The sequence below is a fragment of the Borostomias antarcticus genome (assembly GCF_949987555.1).
Source record: "Borostomias antarcticus genome assembly, chromosome: 25".
NCBI classification, from domain to species: domain Eukaryota; kingdom Metazoa; phylum Chordata; class Actinopteri; order Stomiiformes; family Stomiidae; genus Borostomias; species Borostomias antarcticus.
The window spans coordinates 13856176-13869832 of NC_140258.1; the positions used below are offsets into that span (position 1 = coordinate 13856176).

Genomic DNA, 13657 nt, shown 5'->3' on the forward strand with positions numbered 1-13657 from the left:
TCCCTGCATACCTACGGATCTACATCTTCCAAAAAAGGTACGGGAAGTAATTGTTTTTGTTCACAGGACTTATTTCTATGACCTGTCCCTGGAGTCCATAATGAACTTGGAAAAACAGGGCAAGTATGGTGCTCCCTCCGCCTGGAACCAGCTGCAAAATAACCTGAGCTGGTCTCGCTGGACGCCTTTAAAATGCTCTTGGTTGATATGGATGCAAGCACATCTCGCTGCAGATGTTTTGAATGAGGATGAATGATTCTGTAAATTGCCCTTTCTTTTCTACTGTTTTAATAGTGTATATGCTATTTTTATGTTTGAAACCCTCTAACTATGTTGCTGCCTGTCTGGGCGGGGTCTCTCTTGTAAAAGATTTCTAATCCCAACCAGACCCATTTTCCTGGGTAAATAAAGGTTAAACAATGTATTCAAACAATTACTCACTCTGTGACATTGGCAGTGGGGTCTTTCATTAGTTTGATAGTCATCTTCTTCTGTGGATAGAAAATGGACAGTTCAAAGGCAGCACACAGTACAGTGACCACTTTAATATAGCATCACAAACACCCAATCAGACATAACTGTCCAAAGGCATTAACCGGTGCAACATAGCTCATTTTCCTTTCACCGCACCTTTTCTTTGTTTGCTCCAACTATCTTGACTACAGAGGTGAAGACGCTCTCGGTCAGACGTTTGATCCTGATGGCCTGATTCCCCCCTTCCGCCGTTTCATGCTGGGGAAATAACAACCATGGATGTTACTTTTTAACATCTGCAATTAGCTTGTGAACTCAGTGTTACATTTTTGGTTATTTTGTCTCTCCTCCACTTTAGATTTGAAATGACACAGTTACTAATGGGGTTCATGTCCAAACTGTTCTGGGTTCTGTCATTCGCTCAAATGACTTCTCCTACTGATGAACAAACAGAAAGAAGAGAAGCGCTGCGTGGGTCCTTAATTGTGAAGGTCTGAAACAGGTGCTCTTTGGAAAGGGTTTGCATGAATCAACATATTTAAAAATTCCTTAAATGTCAAAAGTCCAAGTAACTTGAGGTTAACTTGAAAAAAGGGGGTCCAAGGAACATCTGTTCAGTTGCAGTGAATTTATTGTAGGCAAAGATTAAAAGACCAACGCGTTTCGGCAAAAGTGCCTTCGTCAGGGTCTATACCTTGTGTCCAAGACCAAGCGTCATATAAAAGCTGAATCCCAAATCGCGCACTTAGGCATAAGTGCAGTGCACTCGCGGCCTTGTGGCCTTACATGCGCGTTCCCGCTAAGTCCACAAGGGCTCAGGGTAGTCCCAAAACGGAATTGCTAGGTCCACAAGTGCGCCACTGCCGCCATTTTGTGCAATTTAACCGCACTTACCGCAACTTCGCGGACTTAGGAGCAGAAAATACCCACAGTCCACCGCATCTCATGTGACACAGTGCTTGAGTGCATCCGAGTCATGATCCGAGTGCATCACACATAAATTATGTTATGTTATTATATATTGCCGATAACACAACATTGATCTTGAAATCCACATGCTGCAAACATATCCCACCCAACATAATTTTTTAATTATTATTAAATTAAAACAGACGTCAGTTTGCAGAGCCGAGCGGAGAGCTGAGGAGCGCGTCAGAGCAGCCTCTGCCTCGGAGGGACGCAGCAGCCAATGAAAACAAAGTGGGAGGGGCATTGAGCTAAACTGGCTTGGTAATCGTTGGCGCGCAGCTGGAATTGCTGTCCCATTTAATTCACGGCCCTGCACCCTCTGGCCCTTCCAGCTGACGTCATTTAAGTGCTCAGGCCTCAGGCCGCAAGTGCGAGGGGCTGCAAGGGTGGTTTGCGCACTCAGATTGGGATTCAGCTATAGAGACTCCAAGCTGTCAATCAGCCAACACAGCTGTGGAGCCGTGAAAAAGAGAGGACTTGTTCGGTGGTTTTGGAGAGGGAGGGGAATGATTTTTGGAGGACTAACTGTAGCTGTGGACATATCTCAACCCCGGTTAGTTGTGAGCCCAGGAGGCAGGGAAATAAACATTCAAGCCGGTTGGCTATTTTCCTACTATCGTCTATTCTCCATTTTTTGTCTGCTAGCACACCGCAACGCCACAATATCTTACACAATGACATTCCATGTAGTGTCCCAAAACTGTTAAATCATTCCCTATGTAGTTCACTATGAGTAACACTATAGGGAATAGGGAGTGAGTAAACCATTTCAAACATCTCTGGTCATCTCCGTTAGCCATCTTACTCGTCCTGATGCCATGTTCCATATGAGAACACTCAGTTAGCCTACTGTATTAAACCTCTACTTGTCCCGACACGAGTTAACAGATATAGACCCGGCGACAGTTACAGAGATAGATACTATAGATAGATAGGCTTTGTTCGTAATAATTAAATTACAACCAGACAGAGAACAAGGAGTTTGAGAACAAGGTAGGCTCATCTAATGTGTGAGATGAGCTACAGGTCAATGAGTAGCCTAGTATTACTGCGCCCTCTATGGGCATGCGAGCGGTGGTGCGGAATGCCGTAAATCGTCTGTTAGAATAACGCGGGTCAAGTTACATTCTTATGTTCTCACATCTGTAGCACTTTAGCATACAGCACTTTACATGAAGCATTAGCACTTTGATGGTAGCGCTTGATGAGCATCAGTACTTTATAAAGCCTTATATGTTAGTTTTTTTTATTTATTATTATCTTTATTATTGTAATTGTCTTTTAATGTTTGTCCTTCTGTGAGTACTTCTTTTTAATGTTTAATGTTTGAGGACTGCGGATGGAAACTAGCTCCTAGCTAAATCCGGCATGTTTACACAGTCATATATTTGTATGTATTCATTAATATGCACTGTCCTCCCCAAATAAACCAATGAAAAGAAAGAAAAAAAAGAAAAAGGAGATGCACTTATGAGTTTTGCGAGTAGTAGTACATCTGACTACCTACCCATTAAAGACTACCTACCCATTAAAGACTACCTACCCATTAAAGTATCTATCTATCTATCTATCTATCTATGTTGAATGCACTTAGTTGCTTTGGATAAAAGTGTCTGCTAAATGACGTAATGTAATGTAACACGAACTGGATGAAAATACCCTCAAATTAAACAGCAAGTCTACTAATTGTGTCACGGCAAAACCAAAGTGGTGGAGTACAGAGCAAAAATGAACAGATGGTGACTTTCCAGATGCTGTTGGAGTTGGGGGGACTCACCGGAATGACACTGAACTCCAACTTCTGGTTGAGCTCCAGCTTCTTCACCTCCATCACCTCAGACATGTTGAAGAAAAGCTGAGGGTTCTGCTGGCATTTAATAACCCCCGACTTCTCCCCGATCTCCACCACCATACCCTGCAGGGAAAAACACCTCACTTACACATGCTGTTAATGTTTAACAGATACTTATAAAACACCTCACTTACACATGCTGCCCATCTTTAACAGACACTTTGATGAGAAAACAACATATTGGTCAGAATATACAGTAGAACCACTCATTTCCCCTCTGAAGCATAGTTAAACCTTTTCTATTCATAACTGAACATATTTAAAACTTCTCTACTCATAACTGAAGCATAGTTAAACATTCTCTATTCATAGGTGAAGCATAGTTAAACCTTTTCTATTCATAGCTGAAGCAGTTAAACCTTGTCTAAATCTTCTCTATTCATAACTGAAGCGTAGTTAAATCTTCTCTATTCATAGCTGAAGCAGTTAAACGTTCTCCATTTATAACTGAAACATAGTTAAATCTTCTTTATTCATAGCTGAAGCAGTTAAACGTTCTCTATTTATAACTGAAACATAGTTAAATCTTCTTTATTCATAGCTGAAGCATAGTTAAACCTTCTCTATTCATAACTACGTAAGGACCACATCTTGAGCTACCGTTCGGCGTTGCTCTGTGGATTCCTCAAATGTGGCTGGGAGGATAGTCAAGAAGACAGCCCGCTCCTCCTTGGTTTCCCTGTGGGTGGCGATGTTGAATTTGACTTTGTCACCGTCCAACATGGTGGCAGTGGTCTGAATATCTGCTGCCGCAAACTTCAGCCTCTTCTGTTCACCAGCCACGGTCATTACCAACTGGCCCATCTCGGGAGGCTGGCCCTCAGCCTGCAAACATAACCACGTCTTACTCAACTCAAAACAACCGCCTGTTAAAGAGTTAGAATACCTGCAATGGCAACTGGAAGCTACAAACATGTGTTGAATGCATTCACAGTTTAGACAGACAATGATTGCATGTTCAGCGATATACTGAGGGGAATTCAAGACTACACTAAAATAGGAGAGATCTAGGAGTTATGCAAGTTATCATGCCATAACTTAAAGGTGCAGTATGTCGTTTGTGATTTCCTGTTAGATTTAGGAAAAATGTAACAGAAAAATCTCTGCCCCTCCATTCAGGCCTCCCTCCAAAGCCACTCCTCCAAACTGGGGGGAAATAAATGACATTGGCTAGGCAGGTAGGTAGGTAGGCCATCCAATCATTTCAAGTTGGCAACTCAAATAATTCCACTGTAATTCCAGTGTGTGGATTTTCTTCTCTCTCACACGTATGTATTCTATGATTATCCAGCACCTGGCCTAACGTAGGTTGGATGTGCGCACAACTACTTTGCCTTTTGTAACTCAAAATGATTGGACACACTTATTACAGTCCTGCGACTTCCACAGATCATGGATTTATTTCATTTTAATGTCAGAGCACTTTCTTTATTGATTGCCGTCGGGATGCAATGAGAATTAGAAAAAATATAACAAAAAGTGCCTCTGAGCCAAACCGCATATTGCAACTTTAACCCGATTCATGCAGGTGGCCATTGTAAGCAACAAACCATACCTGTGGCTTCTGAGGAATCTTGGCAATAGCTTTCAGGACAGTCCCATCGCTCCCCACTTTGCTGATGCTCTCCAACACCGGGGGCGGCAGCTCTAGATGCACTGGCTTCCACTACAGAGACAGCCAACCAGGATAAAGCATCAAGTCAATTACTTTCAATGACTGAATTTCAATGGCCGAGATTGCTTAATTTACTAGTTTGATAGTTTGGCATATCATATGTATGCCCATGGAGATCAGTCAGATAACCATATAATGGATCTCTATGGCTGTCTGCAGGGGTTAACCCTCTTGGCGCTTGATTTTTTTTTTTTTAGGAAAAAAATATTTTGACATCTAAATTTCAAAAGAGTGTGGCTTTTAAGTGGTTAGAGATAGTGACTCACTGTAAATGAGACAAATGTTGAGAATGATCCAAAGTTTATGTTGGGTCGAAATGTATCCAACTAATTTGCATATTATGATGTCATAGGGTGGTGGCCATCTTGAATTCTGCTATTTTTCAAGGAAATATGGGATATTTTTAATCAATTTGAACTTATTTCAACAGATTTCCCCACCTCTGTCCATTTATGTTATCCAAATATCAAACGAACAGGAAAACAGTAAATGGTAAACCGACAGTAGTTTTTGTGGTAATTACTATGCCACATAGTAGCATCACTCACGTAAACAGAAGGCGTCTCTCAGCCGCAGAGGCCTGTGTACCTATCTATCCAGGTGACACTTTTTATAGTTTTTCAGAGTGTGGTAGGCTACCTCTCATTGCAAGGCACAGCAAACAGCCACCCTACAATGGCCCTGCTGTCCCCTCTCAACATAGGCCTACTCATCATTGTTTACAAAATGCAGAAATGACGATGATTCGATGATGATTTCAAATCTGTTCCTAGATCACTTTGCCAAATCCAGGTGTAAAAGTTGTCCAAAATTGTAGCCAGTAATCCTCACTCTGATTTCTCTACCAGCCCCATGGACAAATATCATCCAAAACTTGCTCACAATATAACCTTCTGGCAGCCATTTGGCATTTTTCCAACGCAATAATCTACTCAGACTGCTTCAGCTGCTCTCTCAATAACTCTGCTCCGCTCCGCTCAACCCACAACTGAATCATCGTCATCGTGTGTATTTATAGTAAACGTGAGGACAAAAACATATCTATAAATATACTGTGCTTACTGTAACTGTAGAAAATCATTGTTGTGATTGGTCATAAATTGTGCACGCGCGATTCATTTGCAGGCTGCTCTTCCTCAGAGTGGCCACGGTGTCTGATCTGGAAATATGACGCTACTATCTAGTCAGACTGGCCGAGTGTCATGGAGAGGATGAAACTTACCCTCAGCTCTGGTGAAATCGGTTGTAAAGTGAACCACGGAATGCGCAGGGCTTTGTCATCTCAATCATTCCCAAATGATCAGGAAAAGTCGCTAGATTTGTCGAGATTATTTTGTTGTACGTGGGATGTGTTATTTGTACAAACACGATGCAAAAACTCAACTTTAGACGGTAGGCTATCTTGCAATCGAACTCTCAGCCATCCTGGTATTTTCGAGTAGTTGTATATCCTCATCCACAGGGATAGACAAAGTAGGCTACTGCACCAGGAAAAGCATTCTATCCCCATAGTTTACAACTTTGTGGTTGGAGGTAAATACGGAAGTCGGCTACACAAATGGATAAACCGAAGCTTGCCAGACAGCGCAATTTGTCTACTTTTACAGGTTAAAAAAAAACGCGCGTCTCTAGGTCAAACTATTTCAGAAATATGCCATCCTAAAGAACATATGGTATTTAGGAGCACTGGCACGCCGCGTGTATAAAAGAGGGAACTCGTAATGAGATTTTATCAAATATATTGCATTGGAAGATGGTGTCATACTGAAGATGGTGTCATACTGAGCAAAGTTATACATGTCTGCCAGCTAGCGTGTAAATATCATAAAATCACTGTTTTACTCAGTAACGCAGCTTGTCGTAGAAATGCGACTTTGGCACAAAGAGAGTTAATATACATTATAAAGAATTATGTACTGTTTTTAAATGATTTTTAGCTGTGGATTGGATTTGCTTGTATGAACATAGGCTTTATAAATACATTTGACTTGACAGGACTAATACCACACCTTCTCTGTGGCTAAATGAGCCTCTTTCTCCTTCTCCTCCTCTTTCTTGATCTCCTTTGGCTCTGCTACACTCTGGGTCTCCGGCTCGCTCTTCACAGGGACCACCTTCTTCCTCCTCACTCTGATAGCCCTGTCCTTCTCCTTCACCTAAACAAGAAACAAAACAACGGCAATCAAATGAACAGCTTTTCATAAAACATGTCCGGGGCTCCACCTGCAGTCACACAGGGCTAGTTAGTAAACCTGACACACCAACCGCTCATCACCATTCAACACATCAGTAGAGGGGCACAGTGGCAGACACTCACTGGCACGACGGTGAACTCCACTTCATCCGCGTGGCTGAACTCTGTATCACTCAGGTTCTCTGTGAGGTCAAAGGGCAGGTGAGGGTGGTCCTCTGACACAATGGTGCCTTCGGTGTCACTAACGTTCAAGACGGCACCCTACAAGATGGGAGCAGATCATGGTTATAAGCCAGGTATGTTTACAACTTAAAGGGGCACAGTCAGGCTGGTTTCAGTTGATATTATTTGTATTAAATGCTTAAATTCTGTATGTAGGCCTTTTTTGAATTACCATCACTGTAGCCATTTCCTATATATGGGAAATACCACGGCAAAAATGCAGTAAAAAATCAATGGGCGACATCACAGGATGCGTTAGCCCTTTGAAGTTTTGCCACGGAATTTCCTACATAAAGGAAACAGCTATATTGACTTATTTCAAAAAGGCCTACACAGAATGTAAGCATTTAATCCAAATAATATTAACTGAAGCCAGCGTGACTGACTGTGCCCCTTTAAAGATCTTAAACCATAATGAAGATGCAATAATGTTGTTACTCCTTAGGGTTGGTTAGTAATGTTGCTACTGCTTGCTTACCTGTTCTCTCTTCTCCCCAGTATGTTTGAAAGTGACAGGAATCTTTGGCTTGATGTTGGTGGCTCTCCTGTTCTGGGTGACGATGTCAGTCAGGAGGTTGATCAGCACATGGTCCCCTTTCAGCAGAGTGACTGTAAAATCCCGTCTCTCGTAAGGCAGCTTGGTTTTCTGGGGACCGATGTTGGCCTCAATCTGTCCAGGTTTCTGCCTCACACCAATCTACTTGGAACATAAACACTGAGTGTAGCACTGAAAAGGGCAGCTGCACTACACAACACATACCAGGACACAGGCTCCAAGCTAATGGTTATACATCATACAAGGACATGTAGCATGATAACTAATCACTGACGAAGACATACCAGGCTCCAAGCTAACAGTTATACATCAAACAAGGACGTGTAGCATAACTAATCACTGTCCAAGTTAACGGTTATATATCATACAAGGACATGTAGCATAATAACTAATCACTGACCCATGAGACAGTGAGTCATTGTCCCTCACCTGCGCTTCAGTATAACTTTCAATGACAACTCCTTCATAGATCTCAGTGTCGACAGTCTCAGTTCCCCCGGGGGCCACTTTCACATCCGTGGCGATCTCCTTGGACTACACAAGGTTAAAACATCAATGCAAATACAGCGTATTACAACAGTAAAATCAGTTCAATTTATTTAAGATTTTAATGTGTGGCATCGGCATGCTAAAGATGACCTACCAACTCTTTGCATGCTGTGAAGTGAACCCTGACCCCTGGTGACTTGGCCTTAGGGTTCCCGAAAAATGCATCAAAGCTGAAGGTAAATTTCTTTAAGTCCTCACTTTCAATGAAACCATAGGTGGGCTGCAGTAGAGACAATGCAAACAGCATTACGACAATGTAACAACATCAGTAACCCACCGTCACAGCTCACAATCACGTCTCCCACTTGCCACAATACATTGGTAATGAAAACATAACAGTAACAGGTTCTGGTAAATAATCCTGTGTTCTTTTGATTGGGGCTGATAAGAGTTGCCATAGCAGGTTTACAAGAATGCTTCTGTTTTAAACTTACCCCGATGAATGAAATGATCCCTGAGGATCTTCCAGGGGGAGGTCTAAAAAAAGTTGAACTTGTTAAGAGGGGGGGAAACAGGAAATTGCTGCATCACTCAAATCTAGCCGCCGGAAGATTACTTTTAATGAATACTATTTAATCCCAAGGGAGTAGTAACACAACTTAATGTAATGTCACAGATCCTACAGTGAAGTACAAGACACATACTTGTCGAAGGTCCTTGTCCCCAGTAGTCCTAGTGGTTTAGCCTTCTTTGCGCTGGCCTTTGAACTATCAGCCTTTGAAGTGTTCTTCTTTGGCTGCTTGGACACCTTGGGAGGTTTGGCCTCGGTAGTCGCCTCAGTCTTCTCAGGGCCAGATATTAATGCTTTAATCTGCCACAGCAAGAGTTACAGCTGACATGTTAAAGACCAGGGACACTACTAGCATATTCCTTAATCATGTACAAATTAAATTGTATCATAATAATTGCTTGTGATAAATGATTGTGATTGTAATAGCAGACAAGAGCAAGCCAGGTTGTGGTGCGTACCCATGCTGGCTGCTCTGGGGGCGGGTTGACAATCACATCTTGGTTTGGTAGAACATAAGCGCTGGCCTAAAGAAAATGGGGAGTTAGGAAAACCTTTGCAATTACTCCTGGATCACCGGACCAAAACATTGCCAACATTAATTACCTCGCTTGGCCATGTTGGAGGAGGGATAGTGGGATAGCCATTGCTGTCGACTGGAGGTGGGTAACTGGGCACAGTAGTACTATATGCACCCATCGGTCCATAGACTGGCACCGGGGGCGGATGTGTAAATCCATGGGGATCAGGAGGTGGGACTGGCATGGGCCCATAACCCACGGGGGGTATCATCTGAGGGTTGCCAGCCATTGGATCTGCCATATAGTTAGGATCTACCCCGTAGAATCCGTCTGGTGGTGCTGGCCCACCCGGCCCCCAGACATCCGGGGGAGGAGGCCCATCCGGCCCCCAGCCTCCTGGAGGCGGTCCACGTGGTCCCCAACCGCCCGGCCCCCAACCACCTGGGGGGGGTCCATCTGGCCCCCAACCTCCCGGTGGAGGTCCTCCTGGTCCCCAATCCCCGGGTGGTGGAGGTCCATGCGGTCCCCAAGCAGCTGATGGCGGTCCCTCTGGCCCCCAATCTCCGGGCGGAGGTCCACGTGGCCCCCAGCCTCCCGGTGGAGGTCCACGTGGTCCCCAACCACCTGGTGGCGGTCCATCTGGCCCCCAACCTCCTGGTGGCGGGTGTCCACCCGGTCCCCAACCCCATGGCGGCGGAGGTCCGTCAGGACCCCAACCTCCTGGTGGTGGAGGTCCGTCAGGACCCCAACCTCCTGGTGGTGGAGGTCCGTCAGGCCCCCAGCCTCCAGGCGGTGGAGGTCCATCAGGCCCCCAGCCTCCAGGCGGTGGAGGTCCGTCAGGCCCCCAGCCTCCAGGCGGTGGAGGTCCGTCAGGCCCCCAGCCTCCAGGCGGTGGAGGTCCTGGACCCATCCATGGCGGACGTGGTCCTGGACCCATCCCAAACGGAGGTTCATCCCCGGGAGGGTTGTTCTTCTTGTTCTTCTTCCCTCCTCGGGCCATGCCAGAAGGAGAAGAGCTTGCTAGCTAGCTAGCTTGTTTATGTAACGTTAGCTAGGTTACTAGCTGGCTAGCACCAACAATTTACCGGCAAATTTAAATCTGGTTCAGATTATCCTATCGACTCTCTAACGTGACTTGTTAAAATGTACAGCTAGCTAGCTAACGTTAGTGCTAGCACGAGCTAGCTAACTTATTTATCTAGCATTAGCCTCTAGCTAACGTTAGTGCTAGCTAGCTAACTTATTTACCTAACGTTACCTAGCTAGCTAGCTAGCACTACGGATTTACCGGCAAATATGATTAATCTTATCCCATCTACTTTCTATTTGCTACAAATGTACATTTACTCATTTCAGGGTTGGAATAATTTACAAAGTACCGTTACTAGCTAGTGTGGCACTCTTGCCTGGCCTTGCTAGCCTGGACGAGAGAGCATCTGACTCTCTTCTCTTCCTCTTCTTCTTCTTTTGGTTTATTGGCGATTGGCAAACAACTTACGGGCGCATTACCGCCACCTACTGGTCTGTAGTGCGGACTGAAAGCTAACCTCTCACACAGTCAACACAGAAAGAATTAAAACTAATCTCCTCAGATCCGATACAGTAATCCTCATCATCATCATCATCTTCATTATCCAGGGTCGGGTCGCGGAGGCAGCAGCTCCAGCAGGGGGCCCCAGACATCCCTTTCCCTAGCAGCATCAACCAGCTCTGCCTGGGGAATCTTTAGCCGCTCACAGGCCAGTGCGGAGATATAGTCCCGCCACCTAGTCCTGGGTCTACCCCGAGGCCTCCTCCCAGCCGGACACGCCTGGAACACCTCCCTAGGGAGGCGCCCAGGAGGCATCCTCACTAGATGCCCGAACCACCTCAACTGGCTCCTTTCGACGCAAAGGAGCAGCGGCTCTACTCCGAGTCTCTCCCGGATGACTGAACTTCTCACCCGATCTCTCAGGGAGACCCCAGCCACCCTCCGGAGAAAACTCATTTCGGCCGCTTGTATCCGTGATCTCGTTCTTTCGGTCATGACCCATCCTTCATGAACATAGGTGAGGGTGGGGACGAAGATAGACCGGTAGATCGAGAGCTTTGCCTTTTGGCTCAGCTCTCTTTTCGTCACAACAGTGCGGTAAAGCGACTGCAGAACCGCACCAGCTGCTCCGATTCTCCGGCCAAACTCCCTCTCCATGGTTCCCTCACTCGTGAACAAGACCCCCAGATACTTGAACTCCTTCACTTGGGGTAAGGACTCATTTCCTACTCGGAGCGGACAGGCCACCGGTTTCCTGCTGAGAACCATGGCCTCAGATTTAGAAGTGCTTATTCTCATCCCAGCCGCTTCACACTCAGTTGCGAACCTATCCAGAGAGTGCTGGAGGTCGCAGGCAGCTGATGCCATCAGGACCACATCATCTGCAAAAAGCAGTGACGTGATCCCCAGCTCACCGAACTGCAAACCCACCTCCCCCCGGCTACGCCTCGATATCCTGTCCATGAAAATCAAAAACAGGATTGGTGACAAAGCGCAGCCCTGGCGGAGGCCAACACCCACCGGAAAGGAAGACGACTTACTGCCGAGGACCTGGACACAGCTCTCGCTCTGGGTGTACAGGGATTGGATGGCCCTATGTAGGGACCCCCTCACCCCATACTCCCGCATAACCCTCCACAAGACCTCTCGAGGGACCCGGTCGTAAGCCTTCTCCAAGTCCACAAAACACATGTAGACAGGTTGGGCAAACTCCCAAGCCCCCTCCAAGATCCTTGCGAGAGCGAAGAGCTGGTCGGTAGTTCCACGACCAGGACGAAATCCGCATTGTTCCTCTTCGATCTGAGGTTCGACTATCGGCCGGACCCTCCTTTCCAGCACCTTGGAGTAAACTTTCCCTGGGAGGCTGAGTAATGTGATGCCTCTATAATTCGCACACACCCTCTGGTCCCCTTTTTTGAATATTGGGACCACCACCCCAGTCTGCCACTCCTTCGGCACTGACCCAGACTTCCACGCAATGTTACAGAGGCGTGTCAACCAAGACAGCCCCTCTACACCCAGCGCCTTCAGCATTTCTGGACGGATCTCATCAGTCCCTGGGGCTCTGCCACTGTGGAGTTGTTTGACTACCTCAGTGACCTCCTCCAAGGACATTGACGACCCCCCATAATCTTCTGGCTCTGCCTCGATCGTAGAGGGTGGATTAGTCGGGTTCAGGAGTTCCTCAAAGTGCTCCTTCCAACGCTCAACAACCTCCTCAGTTGAGGTCATCAGTGTCCCCTCCTTGCTGTATACAGCTTGGATGGTCCCCCGCTTTCCCTTCCAGAGGTGTCTGATGGTCTTCCAGAAACACTTTGGTGCCGACCGAAAGTCCTTCTCCATGGTTTCTCCGAACTCCTCCCACACCCGCTGCTTTGCCTTGGTCACGGCCGAAGCCGCAGCCCTCGATACCCTGCAACTGTTTCTGGGGTCTCCTGGGCTAACATAACCCGGAAGGCCTCCTTCTTCAGTCGGACCGCTTCCCTCACCACCGCTGTCCACCACGGTGTCCGAGGGTTACCGCCCCTTGAGGTACCTATGGCCCTCAGGCCACAGCTCCCAGCCGCAGCTTCAGCAATGGAGGCTTTGAACACCGACCACTCATGCTCGATGTCCCCAACCTCCACAGGGATGCCTGAGAAGCTCCGCCGGAGGTGGCAATTGAAATCTCTCCGGACAGGCTCTTCCTCCAGACGTTCCCAGTTCACCCTCACTACACGCTTGGGTTTTCCAGGTCTGTCCAGAAGTTTCCCCCGCCATCGAAACCAGCTCACCACCAGATGGTGATCAGTGGACAGCTCTGCCCCTCTCTTTACCCGAGTGTCCAAAACGCATGGCCTCAGATCAGATGATACGATAACGAAATCGATCATCGACCTTCGGCCTAAGGTGTTCTGATGCCAGGTGTACTTGTGGGCATCCTTGTGTTCGAACATGGTGTTTGTTATGGACAAACCGTGACTAGCACAGAAGTCCAACAACAAAACACCACTCGGGTTCAGATCGTGGTGGCCATGCCTCCCAATCACGCCCCTCCAAGTTTCTCCATCATTGCCTACGTGTGCATTGAAGTCCCCCAGTAGGACACTGGAGTCCCCCGCAGGAGC

At 46.5% G+C, this 13657-nt stretch overlaps 1 protein-coding gene across 2 annotated transcripts in view; it reads right to left on the minus strand.

Annotated features, from left to right (window-relative positions):
• Nucleotides 1-10197, minus strand: part of LOC311325802 (uncharacterized protein) — a 31248-nt gene extending 21051 nt beyond the window's left edge. The window contains exons 1-14 of one of the 2 annotated variants that reach the window (XR_014631021.1): nucleotides 9606-10197; nucleotides 9461-9526; nucleotides 9136-9302; nucleotides 8926-8968; nucleotides 8586-8711; nucleotides 8372-8476; nucleotides 7865-8083; nucleotides 7288-7425; nucleotides 6980-7126; nucleotides 4851-4961; nucleotides 3896-4120; nucleotides 3221-3358; nucleotides 631-732; nucleotides 442-491 (exon numbers count right to left, since the gene is read on the minus strand). Coding sequence is in view for 1 of the 2 variants with exons in the window: in XM_084458581.1 (XP_084314707.1) it covers nucleotides 442-491; nucleotides 631-732; nucleotides 3221-3358; nucleotides 3896-4120; nucleotides 4851-4961; nucleotides 6980-7126; nucleotides 7288-7425; nucleotides 7865-8083; nucleotides 8372-8476; nucleotides 8586-8711; nucleotides 8926-8968; nucleotides 9136-9302; nucleotides 9461-9526; nucleotides 9606-9821 (1853 nt within the window). In the remaining variant the exon portion in view is untranslated. The remainder of the gene's footprint in view (nucleotides 1-441; nucleotides 492-630; nucleotides 733-3220; nucleotides 3359-3895; nucleotides 4121-4850; nucleotides 4962-6979; nucleotides 7127-7287; nucleotides 7426-7864; nucleotides 8084-8371; nucleotides 8477-8585; nucleotides 8712-8925; nucleotides 8969-9135; nucleotides 9303-9460; nucleotides 9527-9605) is intronic. The other variant, XM_084458581.1, reaches the window with a different exon arrangement.
• Nucleotides 10198-13657: the final 3460 nt, after the last annotated feature.